Consider the following 26,896-nt stretch of genomic DNA (forward strand, 5'->3'; position numbering starts at 1 on the left):
CAACTTCTTAAAAGTATTCTTAAAGTATCAATATTTTAGTGTTAATTAATGATTTCAGTTTTTATTCAATACCATTACTGCAGAAAAGTTATGCTTGTGCTTAGTGAAAGATAGTTTAAGAGCATTTAAAGAAATCTTGTGCAATGTTGGAAGCTCCATGTCATCAATGTCTGAAGTAAATAAAAGCTTTTTTTTTAATAACTGTGCCTGAGAAGTTTGTTTTTGTTTTTGAGGAAAAATTTGTCTGCATGTCACTTAAGACTAAATTATTATTTCAAGCTTATTTTACACTGTACAACAAATAAATTATGCCATTCCTTATGTTCTTATTATTTGCAGTGAGCAAGCACTGCATGAAGCTTGGTCCGCATCAAAAATTTTGATCAGTATCTTCTTTGAAAATTAAAACAATGCTTCTTTATTTTATGGATGATGAGAGTATAGGTGTGAAAGCAGAGTTAACATAATTTTCTTTATAGGAATTTGAAGCAAATAGACTAAAGCTATATTCCTGTTTTATTTCACCGAAACTTTACTGTCAGTTGTCATATGAATAAGTTTGACAAATAACCTGTTTGTTACCAAATTATAAAAATTGTTCGATCTTGTACTTTAAAACAAAATAATTTAAGGTAAGCCAGTTATTCCTGGAAAGTGTTTGAAAAATAAAAAAAATTCCTGGAAGATGAAAAGCAATATATTATTTTCTTTTCGATAAAGAAACCTGGCAATTACATCTTTGTAGTGGTTTTGATATATGCATGTGCAATATGGAAAGCAAATACATTATTTGAGTTGGGGAAAACAAAAGTGTTCTGTTACAAAGTTTTCTAATTTTTGTTAAATTTATTTAGCTAACCAAAGTTTCTATAGATGAAGACTATATTTCATTCATTTAAAAATTTGCTTAATGATTTAAATTAAATACAGCTGTTTAAACTCTATAACTATTTTAATTATTTATTTCTGGTTACATTTTCTTCCACAGACTAAGGAGAAACTTGCTGTAAAACCATCGATTAATCCTGCTCAAGTTATGCACAATCGTTTTGCCCAAATAAAAGCCCTGCATGCTCGGCAAAATGAGCAAAAGGTATCTAAAATTATATGTTCTTTTTTTAGCCCTTTAATTTAGTGCCTCATTAAAGGTATATATGTATTTATTTCCGGTATATATTATCGTATTGAAGGTATTTGGTACTTGCATATTAATTGCTACTGTAACTTTGCCATTAAAGTTACTGGTGACAATCTCTATATTCCTGTTGATGGTGTTCAAGTAATGACAGATTCAGTTAGGATGCTAAGAATTTCAGGCCTCTCTCTCTTTCAGTAATGAAATTTCTCAAAGTAATTAGAATGTTTTATCTATCATATGCTCTTCTTAGTAAAATTTGACTGACATTAATAAAGTGATTCCGTGATCCATGGGCTATATTGAATTCAGTAAAAGGAATTTAACCTGGATCGCTTGAAGTTCAGTAATTTCTATGTATCATTATAAAAAGAATTTTCTCTTTCTTAAAAGTTAGTACAATTATCTCCAGAAGTTTTCATAACCTTGACTTGTTTTCCACACTTTGTTGTGTAGAAACAAAATCATTTGACACTTAATTTTTTTCCCCCTTCTATGAATAAAAGTGGGAACTTCTGTGAATTTTCTATGTTATCTACAAATAATATTCTAATTTTCTGCCCAGCTCTTTTCTCACTGCTGTGTGTATCATTTTCAAAAACAAAACTTTTGTTTGGTGAAATTTTGAAAAATGAACTACTCTGATCACTATCTAATCTGGAGGATCGGAGAGAGCCTTCTAGCATATTCTAAAAGCAGAGATTTTAACTTTTCTTCTTTCTGTTCAATAGCAGTATCTCTATGTCTGTCTCAATTCTTTTGCAAATTTGAGTCAAATTGCAAACATTTGGTTCTTTAAAATCTTTGGAGTCCGTCTTTGGGGAACAACTTGGCTTTTTCCTTAGGCAGATAGCCCTCAAGGCTTTGCCATAATCACACACACACACACACACACACTCCTTCAGGTTTCCATTGATAGGGTTATTTTGGCTTCTCATTTTTTGCAATAAGTAATTACTATTTTCTCCACTTCTAGTAATTTTCCTTCCCAGAAAAATTTAGAAAACAGTGCAGTTCTGCTGCCAATATGATCGACAGCTATAATCTTTTGTATGGCTTTGAAGACTGTACTCAGCAAATTCTTCGGAATCTCATATTGTTCTGCAATCTCAAACTTAGTCAGACATGACTGTCTACTCCATAATTTTTTTTTCCAAAATTTCAGTTTGTGGTGGCAAGACTGTGTTAAGATTATTTTAAGCAAAATGCTTTGCATTCAAGCATGTTAAATTGTATTATTGAAAATGTGGTAAAACCATATCTTAAATGTACTAGAATTGTAATTAAATGCATATTATTAGTCTTGAAATGGTGTTTTGTGTCAAATCACTATAAATGGCTGTATCATTTTTCAGATTGTTGCTACTAAATGTTAGCACCCTGTATAATATTTAAAGAAATTAAATAATGAAGAATCTGCCAAATTTATGTATATATCTCACATTGTGAAAAAACACCTGGAGCCATAAAATTTTAAATAAAGTTGTCCTCCACCTGAATATGGGCACCTGGAAACCAATATCTTGAATTCTGAATTTTTTTATTATCTATTTCATATTTTTAAACTTTAACAAATTTTTGATTAAGAAACTGAATAGTTTCAAAGCGAGCAGTGGCACAGTACAGAAAAAATATTTTTATCTCCAGTGTGCGAGACTTTCTATAAAAAATTCTAAAGATATGCTGTTTTCAATTATTTTTCCACCTTCCCAGATGCTCTCAAAGCATAAAGCACCGTTAGTGCATAATATAAAAATCTCAAACCTTTCAGATTTCTTTTTTTAAATTTATTATTTAATAAATTTTTACTTTAATTAAAAAATTTTTTTTAGTCGGGTAATTTGAACGCATTGGGTGGACATCCTGATAAGAAACGTATATCAGTAGTGCCGAATCCTAGCCTTCTTGCTGCTGTTACACAGAAGCAAATGCAGGCAAAGAATAATGCTGCCCTGGGTGATTTTTCTCCACTACCTCCTACAGTATCAAAAAATCTGAAAGTAACAAAAAGAGTAGCGCATGTACCTGATGTGGTAAGTATTTGATGTTTTATTTGCGTCTTTGCTGATGTACTTCTAGTACTTTTTCTATAAATTTTTTTTGTTTGTTTCCATGCTTTTTAGTTTTTATTCTGATATAAATTTTGCTTTTTCTTGTTAGAAAAAATTCTAAATAAATTTATCATTCTCTTGTAAAAGATAATTGCTAAACATTTTTATATGTTCACTTTGTGTCTGTAAAAAAGACCTATATGCATATACTCTTCAATTTAATTTCAAATTTGTGAGTCCATATGCATCTGTTTTAAGACATTGACACCGGTGGGTCATACTTGTCTGTTTTGTGGAGCGGCATGACCCACCGTGAGTCATACTTGTCTGTTCTATGCGGTGGCATAACCCACCGGTGGGTCATGCTTGATTGTTCTGCTGCCTGCATGACTCGCTGATGGGTCACGTTTGTATATCAAAAAATAATAAATAGTACAAATTTTATTTTAATTATTCAACAGTATACATTAACATTTTAACATTGTAATCAAACATTCAGTATAAAACAAAATGTAGCTTATAAATTAAATATAATTTTTATTTTTTCTATGAGTAAGAATATTTTCTTAACAATTTCTGAAAATGTACTACAGTTTAAGGCGGTGCAGATATTCATTGTTCTTTTTGTGCGGCAGCGTAGCACCACACTATGAAATGGACCGTTAATTTAAGCTCTGACACATGGAAAGAACAATGAATATCCGTGCTGCCGTCAACGTGTTAATACTGCATGATCAGTTAATGTATTGGAACCAAATATGTGCTGAGCAATATGTAGCATAGTTAGTATATACTACGAGGGCCATCCAGGAAGTAGATTACGTTTCCGTCTGTGTCCGCTAGGGGCGGGGCTAGCGCGGCCATCTTGGGGTCAGAGCGTTGCGCAGCTCAGTCTGCATCTAGCCGTGCTAGTGAGAGGTTCGTGCTGTGCTCCGTTCAGATACTGTGACGGTTTGAAATGTCTGCGTTAATTGAAAATCCCGCGAGCTGCGAGGTGCGCTCAGTAATAAGGTTTCTGACTGCAAAAAACTGTAAACCGATAGAAATCTATCGGCAGCTTCGTGAAGTGTATGGGGACAACATTATCACTGAAGGTGGAGTGCGTCAGTGGGTCATAAGATTTCAAAATGGCCGAACCAATGTTCACGACGAAGATCGAAGTGGGAGACCCAGCATAGTGACCGCCGAACTTCTCGAAAAAGTCTATGCTAAAGTCCGTGAAAATCGAAATTTCACAATAACGGAACTTTATTTGAGTTTTCCACAAATTTCGCGAAGTTTGTTGCACGAAATCATCAGCGAAAAGCTTGGTTACCACAAGTTTTGTGCAAGATGGATTCCAAAAATCTTGACAGAGGACCACAAAAATCAGCGAATGGCTGCAGCGTTGAACTTTTTGGACGCTTACCATAAGGATGGTGACTCTTTACTCGATCGCATCGTTACTGGTGACGAAACATGGGTGAAACATGTGAACTGTGAAACAAAATTGCAATCAATGCAGTGGGGGCACACAAGTTCTCCCCAAAAACCCAAGAAATGCATGCAAACAATGTCGGCAAGGAAGATGATGGCGACTGTTTTTTAGGACAGAAAAGGTGTAATTTTGGTGGACTTCCTGGAAAGAGGCACTACAATAAACTCTCAAAGGTATTGCCAAACTCTCCAAAAACTCAGAAGAGCAATTCAAAACAAGCGCAGAGGAATGTTGAGCTCTAAGATCTTGTTGATTCACGACAACGCCCGGCCCCACACGGCAAATGTCACTCGTAAAGTTCTTGAATCTTTTAAGTGGGAGTTGTTTCCTCATCCGCCGTACAGTCCCGACCTGGCACCGAGCGACTTCCACCTATTCCCAGCAATGAAGAAGTGGCTGGCTATGCAGCGTTTTGATGACGACGCACAGCTGCAAGAAGAGGTAACGAAGTGGTTGAAGGCGCAGGCGGCTGAATTTTTCGACGAAGGAATTTCCAAGCTCGTACATCGCTACGATAAATGCCTTAATTTGTATGGTGACTATGTAGAAAAGTAGTATTTGAGTGTGGCTTTCATCTGTACATAATAAAATTTGTTTCCTATACTTTGTTTATTTTTTTATTCCAAAACGTAATCTACTTTCTGGATAGCCCTCGTATAAACCACTACATATATCCTCCTCCCCCCAAAAAAATTATGCACTTGAAGAAATAGGCAAATGTTTTCTTTTCAGTATTTCTTTCCCATGTATGTTATTTTTTAATAGAAATTGCCAAACTGCTATTATTTGCCTTTTTATGCTCTGCTTGTAGTAGAATGCATAGTTTTATCTTTGAAATACAATTACAGGGTTCGTATGGTCCTTAAAAGTACTTAAGTTTTTTGGAATCGATTTTTAGTCCTTAAAAGTCCTTAATTTCGGCCAAAATCTGCAGAAGGTTCTTAATTTTAATAATCTGAAATTTTTGTCTGTTTTTATGATTGCCATTTTGAGTGTGAATTAGCATTTTGCTGGCGATTCACTGACAAATATGGTTAATTTTTGTATGGGTGAATGGGCTCATTGATTATAATTTGTTTCTATTTGTAATATAACTGGTGGGATACTTGAGTTTTTGAGCAAGAAGTGGAACATAAGCATTTCAAAATTATTTCATTTTTTGTAATGAAGAGCTCGTAAACAACTTTCTGCTTTTGTGGATGTGAATTCTTTTATTAAATGGTTCTAAATTTGGCGATTTTAAGATCGGTTTCTATGGAAAATTTTTAACTCCGAACTCTGGGAAATTTTTGGAGACTTTTTTAGAACATTGTAACACTGATAAATTTCATTAAAATAATGGCAGTGTATTGGAATTATACTTAAGAAATAACTTTAAAATAAATTTTTACTGTCATATTATAAAGTTCCATTTTTGGCCACATATTATACAATGTTTTGAATCTGAAAATTAAGCAAGGTGTAATGCTATAAAGCACAATTTACGAAACAGTTTTTAGCAAAAGCAAGATAGCTATGAAATTAATTAGAAACGTCTTTTTAATTTTTTCACAGTAAGAGTTTTTCTCCATTTCTCAGAATTTTCAGAATTCTCAGAATATGCATCAGTTTTCTTTTCTCTACTTTTCACTAGACACAAGCATGGAAAATATCAAAAATGCTTCTAATTTTATCATATGGACAGGCATTATAGAAAGAAATTTTGTTATTAATAAAAAATTGAAAACTGGCAATTCAAAAATTCATCTAATATGTCTTATGCATCATACACAGGGCTGACGCTAGGCATTTTGACACCTGATGCAGTCTCTATGGATCCGAAATTCTTCTGCCTGGTACCTTTCTAAATTCTGCTTCCAATGCCTGATCTAAATTGTAAATGTTTTGCAATTTCTAGATTTTGTTGCTCGGTGTGTCACTAAATTCTAAAAATTATGCCTCACCAGCTCTGTGACCGGACCTTTCCATATGTATTTCACATAATGAAAAGGAAACAAGTTGAAGATACGAACTAAATATATAAAGAGAAAGAAAATTATTCTTCAGAGATATGTAGTTATTATTTTGTAAATTACCCAGTTAACAATTTCAGCCTTTACTATAATTTCTCATTTCTATTTCCTCTATGCAAATCACTGAGACAGTTTTTAAACTGAGGTTTTTGGAGTGTAAGACAAGGGTGTGTTTCTGACCTCTGCTTGCTCCTTGTATTGCTCCTATTAGCTCTGACCGCTGCTGACATTTGAATTTATTATGATGATATATGAGTTATTGAACCAGATTAAATTGAAATTAAATTGGTCACTTGTCTTTGACTACTAGTCCATCTTTTTAGTGTGAATTTGACTCTTCTCGTTTAATTACATCACCACGAGCTGTAATTGATTTTGTTAGCATAAGAACATGCCTTTATGTTCTAAGTTCTTTTTAAATAAGAAGCTTATTTAAACCTCTTATTTATAGTTTTTTTCAGACATAGCCATAATTTGTTTCACGTCTGTCGGGGGGGGGGTGGACTATTTAAAACCTTCATAGGTAGTACATTGTGGTGAGGTTGACAGTTAGAAGATAAAACCGGCAGAAACTAATGAGAACATTGTTTTGCATACTGAGACAAATTTCTAATTGTTAGAAAATTAACTGTTTTTTAAGCATCTTTTCTTAATTGTTAGAAAAGATGCTTAAAAAAAAGGAAATCGATATAAATTAGCCAAAATGTCTGGGCAGGGCTTCAAATTAAAAAGATGCATGCTTATTTTCTTTTGTTGCTACAAAATATAAATGTTTAACGTGTAATTATCCTAACATTGTTTAAAATTCAATGTCGTAAATTGCACGTATTTTAAACTGTGAAATTTTATTAGATTGGGATATTAATAGGGTTTTTCTAACAAATATTATTAAAAAATAAATTTAATATGATAGTGTCCATGTAAATCCATATGATTAAGATTATCTAATACCTAATTTAATTACTTATAACTTAGTTACCCTTAAAAATTATCTTTGCATATTAAAGTGAGTTATTGCCTTTCATTAACCTTTACTGTGGTCACAAGGTAAAACACAAAAATATAAAAATTCATGTAAAACTTATTCTTCGCATCTAGTGAAACTTAAAATAATGAAAAACAACTTATCACCTCTAGTGCTTTAGTGGCTTAATAGAACCTTAAAGTATATTAACTGAGTTACAACCCGTGGAACTCTACACGAAGCTACGACACTAACTGCATCAGACAGACCTCAGCTAACTTTCAGAACTTACTAACTGTACCTACAGGTTTGTTCTGATCAGCAGGTTTCTCTCTAGGCAAGCAGGAGCAGTGATAGCAGCCAGTCTTTTGTTATGAATCATGTTGATTATGATTTTAATGCTCATTTTAACCTGTGCTTCTTGACATAAAATCTACTTACTATTAACTAAACCTCTAGACTGAGCAAATATGTGACAAAATGAGACATTAAAAATAAAAAAGCTGTTAGCAAAACTTAACTAAAATGTCACTTATCTTCTTTCAAATATGTCCAGTTATTATTAGTATAAAATACAAATTGATACTTGATAAATTTGATAATATTTGTTTTATTTTCAAATGCATTAATAATTATGTTAATTAAGCTATGTTTAATAATAATGCATCCTACTTACGGATCTCTTTTATTTTTAGGAGGGTATTAAAAAGTGAAGTTCAGGCATAGATATAATATTTTTAATTGAATTTATTCAGTTCCCATTTGCTAACAGGTTCTTAATTTTTTTCATTAATGGTCCTTTAAAGTCCTTAAAGGTACTTAATTTCCGTGTGCAGAAATGTGTAGGAACCCTGAATTTTAGTATAAAATATCATGTTTATTGAGAACCAATAATTTAAGTTTTTAAAATTACAATTTGCACATAATGATTTTAAATTGTGTGCCATGCTCTAATTGCCAAAGTAATAGATACGTTTTATCCCATTATCCTGGTTATTGGATAGATTTGTTTTAGGTTGTAATAAATATTTGATTTATAACCTACCCTGTGTCTGATATCACTAATTATAATTTTTTTTTTTTTTTTTTGTCAATTCCTTATTGCATCTTCCTTGTATTTAATTTTTACTAGGATTATTGACGAATCGCTAGTGTTTGCTGCAAACAGTTGCCAAATAGCCAGCAGTCTTAATTGGTACATGCAGAACATTGTTGCTAGGCAGCTAGACCCTGCTTTGCACAAAAATGTGTTATAAATGTAAAGTTTTGCCTAAATGTTCTAGCTTATTTATTTTATGACAAGATAGCATTCAAAGTAAAGCAAGTAAGCTAACACATGTAAGTAAGCTAACACAACGGCATATGCATTAATGCATATGCCGTTTTCTCTGATTGGATAAGTCTTGGACTTTGTTCAACAGGTATGAATGAAGGTTGTGACTTTTTTGCTTTATGACCGTAACAGATGTGATTTTTAAAGCCTTTTGTGAATGTTCTCTTATGGTCCACATAAGTGTCTTACACAGTTTCTTTTCTTTTCTTTTTTCTTTTTTTCTTTTTCTTTTTTTTTTTAATTGTTAACAATTTTTGATTTACCAAGGAATCAGGATGATACTGTATTACTCTTTAAAGAGGCATTTTATTTGAATATGCAAAAAGAACTATAAAATGAAATTTTTTTAATCAATGAAGGATTTTGTAGGTGCAATTTTAGTTACGTGTGAAAGAAAAGTGGACATTCTGATAACTGGTTGAGTGGTTGCAAAATACCATTTATTTGTAACTGCAATGAGACAAACTATATGCAAGAAGTATAAGTTCTTAATTAAAACTTGGTATTAATCTTATCATTTAAATAATGGGTTTTCTAATAATAAAGAAATACCAAAGTGTTAAAATAGATACATTAATTTTTATATTAATTTTGAAAGTAATGTTTTGTTATCCATAAAAAGATAAAAATGCATAAAAGTTATTAATTTTGCTAAAGAGTTTAAAGACTTTTAATTTCTGTTCTACAAATGCTATGAAGCCTTTCATGATGACTCCTTTCTGAAAAGATCATTTGTAAAAGTGACTATTGTTTTTTAGTGTATAATTAAATATTGGAGTTAATAATTGTGATATTCTTCTCTGAGAAAACTTCATAAACTAGTCATCATTATGAAATACACCTCAAAAATCACATAATCTCCAAACTATCTTAATTTCAGTATCAATGAAAAATTTTTTGAGAGATTAATAAATGTATATAAAGAAAAAAAAATTCTTCATGAATTCATGGAATATAATTTATCATAAAGATTAATTTGTGACACTTAATCATTTTATCATAAAGATTAATTATGCAATTAAATAATTAATTGTATTGTGCTGAACTATTTATGCCCGCTTTACCATTTTTTCTGCCTGTGTAGACTGGCTACAATAATAATTATCATAAGTAAAAGATCATGATTTCAAGAATATTTATAATGCTGAGAAGCAGATTTCTGTTACCATTCAATATGCACTAAATCAGTGACATTGAAATGTTCAGGTGTGCATGGTACTAAAAATGTAATACAAAGAGTAGCAGTGATGGTGTATCTCAGAGATTTAGAAAAAAAAAAGTAATTTTTTTAATAAGCAATTATTTGTTTGCTGTAAGTAATAAATACTTTACTCTAATCAAGATATTTAAAAAATGGTAGTATGTCTGAGCTAAAAGTAAAATAATATACAAATACACAATTTTGAGAAATGGATGTAATATTTTAAAGGTTCTAAATTGTGTTAATAATTAGGTGAACAGGAAAATCAAGTAGACAAATTTTGTTGTTTGAATGATGAGTGTTTCTGAAATTTTTTCAAATATTACTTAATTTACAATATTTGAGAAAAATAAATGTTAAATTATATCAATTAAAAATATTTTTAATATGCTATTATTAGTAAAGGTGTTGCATAGCTACTTTAATGTTTTTTTCTCTAACAGACTCTAATTGCTTTGAATAAGTCCATTAAGCAGATCAATAATAACCATCACTAATAAACGTAAGACCAGAATTATCTGAAAATAGGGGTGGTTGTCTCAAAGAGAGAGAGTTCATTATAATTAATCTTATCTTATTTCCTAAATCTCTTATGCTAACTTTTGTACTTTAATCATTAAAATTTTGCTTGATTTATGTTGTTTTAAACCTTGTAATTTAAAAAAGTTATCATCTTTGTTAACTGAGAATTGTTAATATTAATTTTTAATATTCTAGGCTGTTAAACCTCGACCTGTTATACCAGCTGATTATGGTAGTAAAGTTCCTACAAATGTAAGACAGAAATTTCTCAATGCTTTTATTGATGAATATTTGAAGTTTTCAACAGAAGAAGAAGCTTATGAAAGTGTAAGTATTAGAACTTAAATTTAAAAAGTTATATGTTCATTTTTGTGAAATTTCTATTTCCTTTTTTGGTATATTCCTATATTTTTGGTGAAATTTTCAGTAAGAAAGTAATTATTAATATTATTGCTTGACTTTACTGTGTCTATTGTCAAAAAAAAATTTACTTTTCTGTCTATTATCTGCTCTGGTTCCTCGTAATGTTTTTTTACTGAATAATTTAAAATGGCTGTAAGTTGGAATTCCAGAATTTAATTTAAAATGTTGGTTGAATGTATTTAGTCCATATGGGTTTTGAATTTAAGCATGTAGAGTGACTCTTGAAATAATCTTTCTTTGTATCCAGGCACAATGTCCAAAATTTGAATACTAATTTTGCTGAAATTATGTATTTGAAAATGTTCTAATTCTGCTGTATTAGGCGAGTTAAAATTAGTAGTAGCGAATTTTTTAATATGTGCTCTGTCGTTGTCAATTTCTCAGAATTCCACTTGTTTAAATTTCTTTTTAGTAATTCACAACATTTGATTTTACTTTGGATTTTTTTACTTTTACCCTTGCCTACGTGGATGACGAAACATGAATGATTAAAGAGTTAGGTTTGGAGGCAATTTCCCCTTGATAAGTCTGTCTCCTGCTTGCTCAACAGTTATTCACTTATGCATTTTTATAAAATTTTTAGGATTAAAAATTTTTGGAATTACATATTTATTCATGGATTTTGATACTTGCACTTAATTTACATATACTCTCAGAATTTAAATGATATTGTAGATTAATTCGCAGCAATAATTAATCATTTATTTGTTTGCAATTAAATTTTGTTATTTAAAATTTAATTAATTTAAATATGCTTTTTAGGAATAGAGGATGTTTGTTAAATTCAAATTTCATTCCTTGCAGCAATGGCACAAGAGAATTATTTAAATTTAATTTAACTTTACTGTTTATTCTTTTGAAACAATTTTTCTGATATAAGATATTTTTTTAATAAATTTCCAGTTTTACTTCATATAGTTATGAAAGATGATACTGATGTTTCAACTGATAAACTACAGTCACAGTTTTGCAGTTTACAATTAGAAAACTTGGGTAAGCTTATAAAACCAGCTAGGACTGAAACCCAGTGGAGTTTAATTGGAAAGTGCTGATAAAATTTTAAAGTCTGAGATCCAGACTTGTCAGGACATCCGCGATTCCAGATTTGGGATTTTTCCGGATATTAGATCATCATTTTAAATCTAGTAAGATGTCATGTAGGCATAATAAAGTTAAAAATAGGAAATCATGATTTATGAAATAATGAAGCACTTATGATCTAAAGAGTATCAAAATTTAGGGGGGAAAAAAAAAGCTTAATAGTTATTTGTTTACTTTATTAAATATTTCTTTCAAATTGTATAAGTTGCTTTGTGTTTTTTTTTTTTTTTTTTTTTTTTTTTTTTGTGTGTGTGTGTGTGTGTGTGTGTGTGTGTTAATACTCTTTAATTCTATAGACCAGGGGTGACCAACCTGCGGCTTGCGAGCCACATGCAGCTCTTTGAAGGATTATTTATGGCTTTCTATAAATGTAGCCTGAGTTCCCTTTTCATTTTTGTGTTGTTATAATTTTAAAATTTTTATTGTTCCATATGTGTTTCAAAATGTCTTTTAAATTACTAACAGCAAATATGAAAGACTAAGTGCAACATTGTAAAAAATTTCATTTCCGTCCAAATTAACTCTTTTTCATCAAGAGAGGGCAAAATCTCTTTTCCTCAAACATCGAAAACGCCTGCGTCTATGAATTTCTCCTGAAATGCCGTATGGCAAATTGAATACTACAGTGCTAACAATAATAACCTACTTAAGTAGAGCGAGAACTTCTTTCTTGGATGCTTTCACTCTGTGTGAAGTTCTCCCTTGGGACGGGATTGCAACTTGGGGCGTCAAAAGCTAAACATTGACAGTAAACAATGGAAAGAGAAGGTGCATTAAAATAACAGAACTTCTTTTAGTCGCTTCAAAAGAATGATTGACACATCATTTAACAACACCTGAAAGCAATGAGCAATGCAGTAACGTTATGGGGAAAAGTGCTAGGTAGGAAATTATTCAGGTGTGTGGGGCTCCAGCTGATGTCTGAATGCGACTCCAGACAGATTTTGAATTTGTAAACTTTCATTGCAACGGACAGTTGACATTGTGCTCTGTAGCAAACAATTTGTATCACTTTTGCTACGGATATAATTTGTAATCTGGAGTTTTTGGTAAATTAACTATAATTTGCTTCGTAGTATGTAACATGTGTTGTTATTATTTTAATAACACAACACTTGTATTTTCTAAATTTCTTTATTTCTTTCCAGTTCTTTTAAAAATATGATGACAGAGAATGAAAGTAAAAAAAGAAAGTATGGGCAAGAAAATAGCTTTAATAATGAGTGGAAGGAAAATTTCTTTTTTATTGACAATAACGGAAAAGCATTATGTGTTATTTATAATTCTACGGTCAAAAATTATAAAGCTAGCAATTTATGTTGATATTATGAAACCAATCATCCTCAGTTTTCTAATCAGTATCCACCAAATTCCAAATTAAGATCGGATAAACTTGCTTCTTTAAAATCAAATTTAAATACACAACAGTCAATTTTGATGATCTTCAGCAATCAACCTAATAATGGGGCTGAAGCCAGTTTTGTTATTGGCTGGAATGTGGCTCGTGCAAAACGCCTGTATGGAGAGGGAGAGTTTATTAAAAAAAAAACTTGAAAGATGTATTTAAAGTTTTAGATCTAAATAATGCAGCATTGCACGAAGTTGTTGCACAAATTCCCATCTCGAAACACACAACCGAACGAAGCATAACTGCAATTAATACATCTCTTGAATATAATTTTAAAAATGATTTGGAGAATATTGCATTCAGCTTAGCCCTTGACGAATCAACAGATATCACAGATCTTCCACAATTGGAAGTTTTCATACGTTTTATTTCACCTTACTTCGTTGTTAAATAAGAATTATTAGATTTAGTCTCACTTCAAGAGTCAACCCGCAATGTTGATATTAAAAATGCATTAGATTCCATAGTGAAAACTTTTAATGTGCCTCATAATAAACTTGTTGCCATTGCAACCGATGGAGCTCCAGCAATGCTGGGTAAAAAAAATTCGTCTTATTGGGCTTTTAAGAGAGGATTCTCAAATTCCACAATTCATACTGATTCCCTGTTTAATTTACCAAGAACATCTCGTTACAAAATATAAAATATCCTGATGTTATGAGAACAGTGTTACACATTGTAAATTACATTCTCACCAATGCAAAAAAATCACTGAGCATTGTCATCAATATGCTCAGTGAACCATGGATGATTATTCTTTTGTATCATCTTCATATATTACCGCTTCTCCACATTTCTTTACAAAATCTGTTAATTAGAAAATTTTCTATATCCAAAAGATCCTTCAGATTCACGGCTATCATCATAAAATATAGCTATCATTCACTATACATATTTGGCTATGTATCATGAGATTGTCGACTAAAGACAAGTTGTTCCACTAAATTTTATCTTGCTTCTGTTGCACCCTGAAACAATTAAACCTGATTTACATTAGTTATTTATTATACTTACACCTGTTCCTTGCACATGCTTAAGGCTTATTTGAGTCCTGAATAAATAAATTTCCAGATATACTTAAGGCTTATTGAGGGCCGGTGCTAGAAATCTTACTGCCTGATGCAGTAAGATTTCTAGCACCTGCCCTCAATAAGCCTTAAGTATATGTGGAATTTGGTAGATAACTGATTAGAAAACTGAGGATGATTGGTTTCATAATATCAACATAAATTGCTAGCTTTATAATTTGTCTCTGTAGGTTCTTAATTCGTGCTACCAAGCGCCTTCTTTGTCTTCTGTCAGTACGGCCATACGAGCTCTGCCGCTCGTTCTGGGTTTATGTGAATAACAAATCAGTTATTCTTAATTCAAATAGCATTAAATGTAATCTTTTGGCCTATGAGTATCATTAACAAAATTGATTTTTAGCATATGCGAAAAAATTTTTATTAAATTTTTCTTGTCAACGTTTTTTAGCGCATTATCTGTAATCATCATCAAACATAATGTCAACATAAAATGTTACCATACACTTTGTTATTCAATTGCTAATTAAAAAAAACATTTTTTTTTTGGCATCACTACATGAGTCATTACTCAAGTTGTCATGTGCTGATAAACGTGTGATGATGAAAGCAAAATATAATAAATAATGATAAAAAAATATATTTGCCAGGTTTTCATCAGGGCTATAAAGTGTGTAAAATCAATGATGTATCTATGTAGTATGTTTTGATTTGAGATGTATGCGAAGCAGATACACAGCTATGGAGCCAAATTATTGATCAAACAAATTTATGCTAAAATGATTGATTCTCCAATAATGAGGTATTTTATTTGGTACCGAATTGAAATTAAGAATCCAGACTCTCCACATGCGCATGCGTAAAGCACAAATGCACAAAATAAATAAATAAAAAAAAGTTGGTGATTGCTTTGAGGTCCGGATTTTAGATTATTCTGGATATTGGATGTCCGAATCTCTAACTTTGTACTGTACAGTAAACTGTCCAAAATAATGTTGGCCATCCTGACAATTTCCCATAGTAATGCAGAGTGTAAGAGGATTTTTAGTGTTATTCCAAAAACAAGGACTAGTTTAGATCTAATATTAGTAATGACACACTAGAGAAACTTTTATTAGCAAAAGCAGGCCTACAGGGCAATTGTTATGAACAAAATTATGTTTCTTAACGAAAGCAAAATCTGCCACTGTTCGTATCATTTGTACAAAAACTGATTAAAGTACTTTTTTCTGTTAAAAGGTGAAAATAATAAAAATGTTTATACATTTTACATGTATGTATTTTTGAAGTACATTTAAGAATTAGTAACTGAACTTTCAGATATTAATTAGTAACTATTTAAAGTTAATTCACTTTAAAAAAAATATATTGTTATCATTAAAAAAATATTTTTGTTACTGAGAAAATTCCTCCCGATTCTTTAATAAATCTTCTGATTTTTGAGTGACGTAGGTTGGCAAGCATGCAAATGTATACACTGAGCATCATTTCCTTAAGGTGACTATCTTCATAGAGGATCAAAATCATTTGGAACCATAGATGATTATTTAATCGGCCCTAATGGGCACATACGTCCCACAGATTAGATTTCATGGTCTATTGGGTAAATAACCCCACTTTTAAATGGGTTTTTACATTTGCAGTGTTTTTAAGGAATTAGGGAACAAATATATGACTAAAGAAACCTGGCAACACTTTTAAATTGCAAATGTCACACTTATGTTTTTGAGCATACCAATTACTTAAATTTCGATTTGTCTTTTTTTTTTTTTTTTTTTTTTTAATTTTACAGTATATACAAATATATCTAAGGCATGCTTAGTGTGAAATAGTTCTTATTAAGTAGTAATTTTAAGAAATTTTGAATTCTTTTTGTGGGATATATTGTCTCAATCATACTGAACAGAGGGTTAATATTCCCATCAGTGATCAAATTACTACATGGTGATATACATTATAAAGTCCGAAATCCGGATGTCCATTATCCGGAATGATCTAAAATCTGGACCTCAAAACCACCAACAAAGTTTTCCGCATAGGCTTTACGCATGCACATTTGATTACCCTCTTTGTGCATAATATAATATCTGGAGAGTTCCGATTCTTAATTTCACTTTGACACTAAATAAAATACCTTGTTATTGAAGAAACAATCATTTTAGCATAAATTTGTACCATCAGTAATTTGGCTCTATTGCTGCGTATGTGCCTCCCTTTCATCAAAGCATGTTTATCAAAACATGACAACTTGAGTAATGACTCATGTAGCGATGCCTAATTTTTTTTTTTTTTTTTTTTTTTTTTTTTTTTTTTATGTTAGTAATTGAATAATAAAGGAGTATGGTAAACTTTTATGTTGACAATGGCGTTTTTATCACTTTGTGATGATTACAGATTTAAGTTAAATGCGCTAAATATTAATGAGGAAAAATTTACCAAACATTTCTTCCATATATAGACCCAAAAATTACATTTAGGGCTATTTGAATTAAGAATAACTGATTTGTTATTCATGTAAACCCAGAACCAGTGCCAGGGCTCGTATGGCCACGCTGAGTCGCAGAATTTAGGACCCACAGAGACTGCATCAGGCAGTAAGATATCTAACGCCGGCCCTCATAATCCTGACCTCAAAGCCACAAACTTACGCATGTGCTTTTACTGTATGCATGCACATAAAGCGTTTACTCGTGTGCACTTCCAGTAGTGAAGACAGAGAGGTTATTAAAAACGAAAAAATTTTGATTGAGAAGTTAGTCGGTATTCTCGATACAGCAATTACAGGACTTGAACAGTGGAACTTTGTAAATTAAAAAGAAATTATGTCTGTTTATAGAATTAAAGAGAAAGTATTAGCACAAAAAACGAAGCAACTTATTTTCGAACACGAAATTAACGAAGCAACTTACATTGAAAGAAATGTTTAATAAAGTAAACAAATAAATATTAAGCTTTTTTTTTTCATAAATTTTGATACCCTTTAGATCATAATTGCTCTATATTTCATGAATTGCGGTTTCGTATTTTTAATTGTATAATTTCTGCATGCCATCTTACCAGATTTAAATTGATTATCTGTAATTTGGAAAAAAACTCTAATCCGGAATTGCCGAAGTTCCGATGAGTCTGGATAATTTCTGCATGCCATCTTACTAGATTTAAATTGATGATCTATAATCTGGAAAAAAACTCTAATCCGGAATTGCCAAAGTTCCGACGAGTCCGGATTACGGACTTTATACTGTATAATAAATAACTAAACTAATACAATTCAGGTTTAATTGTCTCAGTGCGTGATAGGAGCAAGATAAAATTTAACAGAACAACAAATTTTAAAGTTTTTTTTTTTTTTTTTTTCTTGATATAGTAAAACAAAGGTTAAATTTTCCAATTAACGGATTTTGTAAAGAAATGTGGAGAAGCAATAATAAATGAACATGCTATAAAAGAAGTTTTTCATTGTGGTGAAAATACTTCTCAATCATCAATCAATTAATGAATGGCGAAATCTATAGTATGGTTTTAGATCCAGAAAATACCACTACCAATAGTGAAGTGCCAGAGACGTTACTGAAAACGAGAAAATTTCAATTGACAAGTTAGAGTTCTCCAAACAGCAGTTGCAGGACTTCAACAATGTAACTGAACAAGAGATTATGTCTGTCTACAGAATTAAACAGAAAGTATTATCACGAAAAACAAAGCAACTTAAACAACTTAGGCTGAAAGAAATGTTTAATAAGGTAAACAAATAAATATTAAGCTTTTTTTGTAAATTTTGATACCCTTTAGATCATAAATACTTCGTTATTTTATAAATCACGATTTCAATTTCTACATGCCATCTTACTAGATTTAAACTGATGATCTAATATCCGGAAAATCTCAAATCCGGAATCTCTGATGAGTCTGAATTTCGGACTTTCTACGGTATTATGTTTATGAAACATATATGAAAATTTTCATTGTATATGAACTGGTGCATGTGACAGAGTTTATGTTTTTTAATATTTGCTTAATACATTACCACAAATTTTAGTATTGTTTTTCCCAGTTGACAATACGATTAGGACATATTGTCCCAGAAGATTTCCAGGAAACAGGAATAGTTAAAAACTTTAAACTCAAATTACACTTCTTTTAATGTGTCAACATTAAATTAAGCTACTTTTCATAGTTAAATTTTAATCATGCAAAAGTCAGGTCGAAAGCGTTAATGTAGGTTTTACTGTATCTAATTTAGCCTGTCTTGAAAACATTTCAATATGCATGTCATATATACACCGAAGGGTCATTACATTATGACAGCCCTGTTAATAATATGTAGGACCACCTTTAGCTTTTAAAACTTCCAGTACTCGGCATGGCATTAACTCCATAAGCTGCTGATAGGTAGTCTGAGGTATCTGGTACCAAGGGCTCACCAACAGGTCCTGCAATTCCTGCACATTGCAAGGGGGTAGCATGGCAGCATGAATTTGGTTTTCCAGATGGGACCACAAATGCTCTATTGAATTCATGTCAGGAGAATTTAGAACTCAAGACGTGACTTAAGAGTTGCTAAAATGTTCCTCAAACCACTCCTTGATGATTCGATCCTTATAAGATAGTGCATTATCCTGTTGGTAAACACAATCCCCTGTATCAATAATAATTGGAAATAATGTTTTCATGAATGGGTGAATCTGGTCTGCAACGATATTCAGGTAGCACACAGATATCTGGGATTGTTTTATGGTGATTGTGGATCCTAATGTGCTCTATGAAACCATTGCTCACACCATAATACCCCTCACACAGGCTTCTCTCCATCCAAAGGCCAGGGTTTCATTTGGAAATTGGCATATTAGCACGTGAAACAGGAAATGTGATTCGTTGGACCATGAAACTTCCATTCTCCTAATGTCCAGTTCATATGTTTGTTGGCCCATTGCAGACTTAGCCGGTGATGACATGCCATCAGTTGCAGGGACATGCTTCGGCCTCCACAGTGTAGGTCCATACGCAGCAATGTATGCTGCACAGTGTGTTGAGAAACACTGTTTGGGTTGTCACTGCTGTAGCTGATAGTGATTTCGGCTGTTGTAGCTGTTTGGTCACGGTAAACAATGCGTAGCAGGCTCCACTCTGTTGTGGAATCAATGTGCCATTGACGACACACTGCTGGCCGGTGACTTGTTTCACCATGATAAATCGGTTGCTTTTCCCATTATGTTGCTAAATGCACTATGTTTGGAAAGACAATGCATAGCCGCTTTATATACTCCAATATCAACCACGCATGTGCAGTGGTTTTGTTCCTGGGTGAGCCCATTTTTATAGATGGTGGGTGGTCATAATGTAATAGCTCTTTGGTATATATGTATTGCATGTATTTTCTTCTAAGTATAGTGTGTGAATCATTAAATGTAAGTATTATTTATTAGAAAAATTTTCTCTTTTGTCGTCATTTGAAAGATAAAGTTTATAGAAATTACCTTGTTAGTTCGACTCACTGCAAATCGAACTGATTGCACATTTTTTATCAGTGAAAATTTGAAAATGCTTTGCTTCCATCATATATTTAAACTGTTTAACAGAGAAACATATTGAGAGCAACTCATGATCATAAGTACTGTATTTTCTGAGCCCCATTTAGTTTCTTTGAATAAAATTCAACTGGTTTCCAGTTACCATCTTCATACTGCCGTAAAACTAACCCAATTGCCCAATCTGAGGCATTGGTGCACTGAGATAATGGACATTCAGGCTTTGAGTAACTTAAAAGGGCAGTATTAGCCAAGTCTGTCTTGCATTTCTCAAATTGCTTTATGCTTTCTTTGGTCCAAGGTACTTTACTTTTATCTTTTTTTCTTTGCTCCATTAAGCATTTCATGTAGTATGGCCTGAGTTTGAGCAGCATCTTTCAGGTATCTCCTATAAAAATTTACCATACCTAAAAACGTTCTTAAGCCATGCAGAGTGAATGGTAGTTCATAATCAAGAATAGCTTTGACTTTATCAGGCAAGGGTTGTGAACCAGATGGTGTACTGAGGTAGCCCCAAAATTCAATTCCTTTGACTAATACAGATTTCTAAATACAAATTTTGATACATTTATGCACAGGCCATATTTATCAAGCCTGTCAAAAACTAATTTCAGATGTGTTTTATGCTCATCTTCAGATCATGAAGCAATCAAAATATCATCCAGGTAAGGAAAACAGAAATCTAGCCCTCGGAACACTTCATGCACAAATCTTTGAAAGATAGAAGGGGCATTCCGCAAACCAAAACTCATGACGTTAAATTCATACAATCCAAATAGTGTTATGATGGCTGTTTTTGGTTTGTCATCCTCAGCTATGGATATTTGATGATAGTATGCCTTGAATAGGTCTAATTTAGAGAAAATTAAAGATTAAATGAAAGTCCTCAATCCTAGAAATTGGGTATCTGTGTGGAATGGTCTGCTCGTTCAGATGTCTATAATCAGCACAAGGTCTTAAAGTTCCGTCTTTTTTTGTAACTAAATGTAGAAGACTAGCCCACTGTGATTTAGATGGCCTGATTATGCCACTGTCTAACATAAACTGAAATTCTTGCTTGGCCAGATTCAGTTTCTTGGCATCAAGTTGCTGAGCATGAAAGTAAACCAAACCGGTTGTCCTTTTGTAGCAATATAGTGCTGGACCTTATGCTTCACTTTGGTATTCAATAAATTGGGCTTTGTAATACCAGGATACTTTTGCAACAACTCAGAAAATTTTAAAGAATTGCACACTGTACTAATCGCAATATCTTTCAATACTGACATTGCATCACTGTATACATACATATTTGTGACACCATCAATTAATTTCTTCTGGCGAATGTCAAGCAATAAATGAAACTGATTCAGAAAGTCAGCACCTAAAATGCCTCTATTTACCTTTGCTACAATGAATGGCTATTAAAATGGGCACACAGTCCAAGGTCCACAGTCAACATTTTACGTCCAAATGTTGGGATTTCAGTTCCATTAGCTGCATATAGCTTATATAAGGTGCAGGTGCTTTTAGATTTAGTGTCAGCTGGAATCAAGCTGATATCTGCTCCACTATCAATAAGAAATTTTATTCCTGTTTTCCTGTCTTTGGCAAAAAGGCAAAATTTGCGGCAATTCATGTTTTCAGTAGCAGCAGGGCTTGCCGCTGATTCTACTGCTAATTTGAGTTTTCCGGTTGCTTCCAACTGCAGGAAGGTTTACATTTATCCGGGTTGCGTTTTTCCCATATTTGAAATGAAAAAAACAATATTTTCCATTAGGGTCAAAATGCTTGTGGGATTTGCTGCGACTTCTATTTCTTTGATGGCTTGGACTTCGTCTTCTGCCTCTCGTATGTTCAACACTCAGAGTTGCAATCCGTTGCTCAAGTGAAGAAATTTTTTTCAACAACATATCACATGGGCCAGTTTCTTGGGCAACACTAGCAAGCTATATTCAGGGATTCATCTCCAGAATTTTATCGGCCATGGTGGCCAGCTTGTCAGTGCATTCTTCACTAACAATCAAGATGTTTTTTACTTGATCCAGTAGTTTCTCCATCCATGAAGTCCTCAGAACTTTATCAGACACCTCATCATCATCTCCAAGGGTCCCCATTTTCTGGAGCAGTTGGTTGGGCTTCAAATCTCCTAATTCAAGTCCAGTTAACAATCGCTTGATACGTTTATTCTCACTTTCTTTGAAAGTGCTAAGAAGTCGGTCTTTAGCCGCTGAAGCTGTCACGCCGTCTGGCGTGTCATTTTTAATGATGTCCCAAATATTTTCTATCAATTTGGGTTCAAGTTGTGCAACCAGGTAGTTAAATCTTGTTTCTTCAGAAGTAATTCCACTGATTTTAAATTGTGCTTTGACGGGAAAAAAACCACATTTCGAGTTTTTCCACCCAAAATGGCGGTATCTTCACACTCATTTTACTAGCTTCAAGTTTTGAAGTAACTAGGGATTCACTGTCCACTGACATATTTGCAAATTTTAAGTCAAACTAAAACATGCAGAATACAAGATGAGTTACCAGATGTTAATTTGACTCACTGCAAATCAAACTGATTGCACATTTTTTATTCATAGTTAAGAAGAAAAAAAAGCACAACTTATACAGCATAAACTAAGCTACGTCATCTTACTCACATCAACAGTCAGCCACATGGTTATCTATATTGTGGTCAATGTTACAGTTACATATGAAAATTTAGAAGACACACAAACGATACAAAAGAAATCTGAAAATGAACACATTTGATCTAAAAAAATGAATATACACCATTATAGTTATTAGCTGTGAAAAAACAATTATTCCATTTTTCTTTCTTAATTTAAACTAATTTTCATCAATTCCTGATCTATCATCAGGCCATTGAAATACAACTTCCAAATCCAATATATTGACTGCTGCAGCCATCTAGTGGCATTTGCCCAAGTTAATATTTAAGTGCCAACAAACTACACAGTATTTTTTTATGCCTTTTTATTATCTGCGCCCCCATCAAAATATGTCAAAGTCAAAAGATGGTGACTTTAGAAAACATTCGCAAACTCATTGGTTACTAATTTTTCACTAAGCTAATACATGAAAGACTACAGCCATTTTCAAAATGGCCCTACACTAAGCATTTCATGCAAGAGTAATCAGTGAATAAATTTTTAAAAAAATTAAAAGAAGAAAGAAGAGAAAATGTTGGTAATAAAACACCTTATTCGTGAAATCCTTTTTTTCCTTTTTTTTCCCCCGTTATTCTCCACATATATACAGCAATTTATTTTCTCCAAAAAGGCATCAAAAGAGAACTCTGCACTGGTGTAGCTTCGGCATTGCACACTGGCCAAAACAGGCATGCTACAGACATGCTTGGGTTACCACATAACTGTTTTGACGATATGCTGCTTTGTCACACGAATACCTTTTCATAGGCTTTTGGTGGAGGTGCAGATAATCAAAAAGTACTCTACTTTTTGCAATCTTGTGTATAGATTTTTTAATTATCTTTCTTTATTGGCTTTTCATATCATTTTTAGGCATTAGAGGAAGAAAAACGAGCCTATCAGAGGAGCTCAAGTAAAGCCATATACATGAATGTTGCATCAAATGCTCTCACACGACTTAGACACAAACCTGAAACAGTTAAAAAAGGTAATGGTGTGTCATCTACAACTAACAGAGTATCCCATCAGACAGTACTAAATGGACCTTTGGCTCAGCGCACCAGTTTTAGTATAGAACGCAAGAAAGCTCAGGTGATTCCTGAATTGAAAGGTTAGTAACATTTCTGTGTTTGAAGATTCAGTTATTTTCAGGTTTTTAACTATAGGGGCATTATTCTTCTCAATACGGCATGTAAAATATTCTTTAACATATTATATGCAAGTCAGCTACGCTTTGTTGATAAGGTAATTTGAAACTATCAATGTGGATTTATACCCCAAAGATCTGCTATTGAGCAAATTAATGCTTTAAGAGGAATCCATGAAAAAACTAAAGAATACAGTATTAAAACTTACCATCTGTTTATTGATTTCAAGGCAATGTACAACAGTATAAAGAGAGAAAAGTTGTTTGAAGCAGTGGCAGAGTTTGGAATCCCTATTATTAATTTAATTAATTTAATTAAAGCTACACTTGATAAAGTGAGATGTAGGATTAAAATTCAAAATAATTTATCTGAGTCTTTTGTAACAGAAAGAGGCCTTTGTCAAGGCGATTCCGTTGCTTGTCTGCTATTTAGTATAGCGTTAGAAAAGAGCATTAGAGACAGCAGTTTAGGTTGAAGGGGCACTATTTCAATAATATGGATATTATGAAATAATATGGATATTATTGAAAGGTCAGAAAACACAGTAACTAAGGCTTTTCCAGCTCTTGAGTCCACAAATATAGGCCTCATAGCCAACGAGGATAAAACTAAATTCATAGAAATTACACCCTCCTTAGTAAACTATTGTATTAATGGTTACATCTTTGAAAAGGCTGAGGAATTTAAATACCTTAGACATGTAATTAATGACAAAAATAAGAACAGAAATTAATAACACAATTAAACAACAGCTTATAGATTCTTCTTTGAGCTAAGAAGACAAGGTCTTATAAGGTGTAGAAGAAAATTACAAATATATGAGACACTAATACTACCTGTTTTACTTTAGACATATAGTACTTACTGGACATGTGCGAGAGAAAATTCTTCAGAGAAATTTTTGGCCCAGAGCAGGAAGAGAGGCATTGGAGAGCAAGGCATAACTTTGAACTGTATAGGCTGTACCAATAACACAAGCCATCTATAGTAATAGGTTAAGATTTCCGGCCATGTTTGAAGAAGACTGGAACATTGGACTCTGGAAGATCCCACTAAGATTTTGGCATTCAAGAAACCTAAGAGATCTCGAGCTAAAGGAAGACTAGTGACCGTATGGTTAGATGACACTGAAAAAGACATAAAAACTTTGAAAATTAAAATTTTGAGAGAGTCGCTGCAGATAGAAGAGACTGAAAGGAGTGCATTGTCAAGGCAGCCTGTGCTGTTGTGCTTGTGAAGAAGAAGAATCCATTCATGTTAGGGCTTACATTATTCAGAGTGGATCTTTGGCAAGCACTTTATCGACATTGGCTAACTGAATAATTTATTAAACATTGATAGTTTTTTTTTTTTTTTTTTTTTGTGTGTGTGTGTGTGTGTGTGTGTGTAATTTACAACGTGAAACAAACTGGCTGAATGGGTATTTTGGCTCTTATCACCCCAGTAATGTAAATCTGAATAAGTTTCTTGAGGAAAATTTTCCATGATGGCTTTCCTTCATAGACATAGACTCCTCACATACTGTATAATGAAAATAAAATTTAAAATTATTAATCAAACAGTATGATGTCTCTTAGCCTGTCCAGACTAATTAATAAATTGGTGATTATTTGAGAAAGAAGCCATTTCAGATGTTAGCTGTAGCAAAGTTAAAAATGGTATCTTAAAAGTAATAAATTTTTATGGGCAATGTATGATCACTTCAACTGATTGAAATCATATTTTGTGTACTTCATAATAATATAGTTAAAACTAATCTGTTTCATAATTCAGATCTTATTAAATATGCTGTTACTTGTGTATATTAATATTATGTTTGAGTATATCTGTAAATGATTATATTTATAAGCTATCTTCACATTTCCTAGAAATATAGCTTTTCAAATTGGCCAAGATAAAGCAAATTATTAAGATTAACTTAATAGTAATATTATAATAATAACCTAATGATATTAATAAAATTGTTTTTAAAATGTAAATATGTTTAATTTTTTTTTTTTTTTTTTTTCCTTTTATATAGGTGCAACTCTGTATGAACATCTTTTACCTTTTGTCATGACTGAAGAGCAGCTAAAAGAAAATGGTTATCCCTTGCTTCATCCTACTGAGGCTGGTCGGGCAGTTATTGAAGGGATATATGCAAGTAGAACTCAGTATTGCAATGATCGTATGTTTTGATTTATTGATTAATAACTCTTGTATATACTAAAGTGATGTTCTAATTGTTAGTTTTCTTTTAGAAGTCTTTTTTTTTTTTTTTTTTAATTTATGTAAAACTCCTAATATTTTTCTTCAACTATTCTCGTTTTTAATTGTTAAATATTTCCTCAATAGGATCAGCCATATGTAGTCAAATGCAGGGCATCTCAAAAAAATGTACTCACATTTAGAATGACAAGAAAAATTTTATTTCTGAACATAGAGTGAAATGGAAGGGCTTCGAATACAGAAGACTAATATAATAAAGGAATCATGTTCGTGAATATTCAAATTGATGACCATCATTGTCCAGAAAACGCTGATAACATGCACCAAGGGATTCGCAAGCATAACGAAACAGGTCATTAGGAATATTGTGACATTGTCTTTCAATTTCCAGTTTCAGTGCGTCAGTTTTTCTTGGTTTGGTGTGATAAACTTTGTCTTTGAGATATCCCTACAAAAAGAAGTCCATGGGCGTGAGGTCTGGGGAACGTGCAGGGTATTCAGTGGTACCCCTTCGTCCAATCCATCCATCTGAAAAAGCTGCATCGAGGAGAACTCATACATCGTGATGGTAGTGGGGAGGTGCTCCATCTTGCTGAAAGTAAATATGGTGGGTCATCATCTTTGGAATATGTGGACCGACAAACTCCTGAAGCAAGTTGAGGTAAGTCTCAACAATGACAATTTCATTAAACAAATGGTCCTATGATGCCCAATGCGAATA

The 26,896-nt window shown here is 32.4% G+C and overlaps 1 protein-coding gene across 1 annotated transcript in view; it reads left to right on the forward strand.

Annotated features, from left to right (window-relative positions):
* Positions 1-26,896, forward strand: part of LOC118191845 (RNA exonuclease 1 homolog) — an 82,656-nt gene that overhangs the window by 24,488 nt on the left and 31,272 nt on the right. The window contains exons 4-8 of the mRNA XM_035362702.2: positions 989-1,093; positions 2,968-3,168; positions 10,891-11,022; positions 23,693-23,930; positions 25,988-26,134. Of these exons, the coding sequence (XP_035218593.1) occupies positions 989-1,093; positions 2,968-3,168; positions 10,891-11,022; positions 23,693-23,930; positions 25,988-26,134 (823 nt within the window). The remainder of the gene's footprint in view (positions 1-988; positions 1,094-2,967; positions 3,169-10,890; positions 11,023-23,692; positions 23,931-25,987; positions 26,135-26,896) is intronic.

The sequence above is a fragment of the Stegodyphus dumicola genome, chromosome 3 (assembly GCF_044657685.1).
Source record: "Stegodyphus dumicola isolate Sdum_Otavi_A_Nest chromosome 3, ASM4465768v1".
NCBI lineage: Eukaryota > Metazoa > Arthropoda > Arachnida > Araneae > Eresidae > Stegodyphus > Stegodyphus dumicola.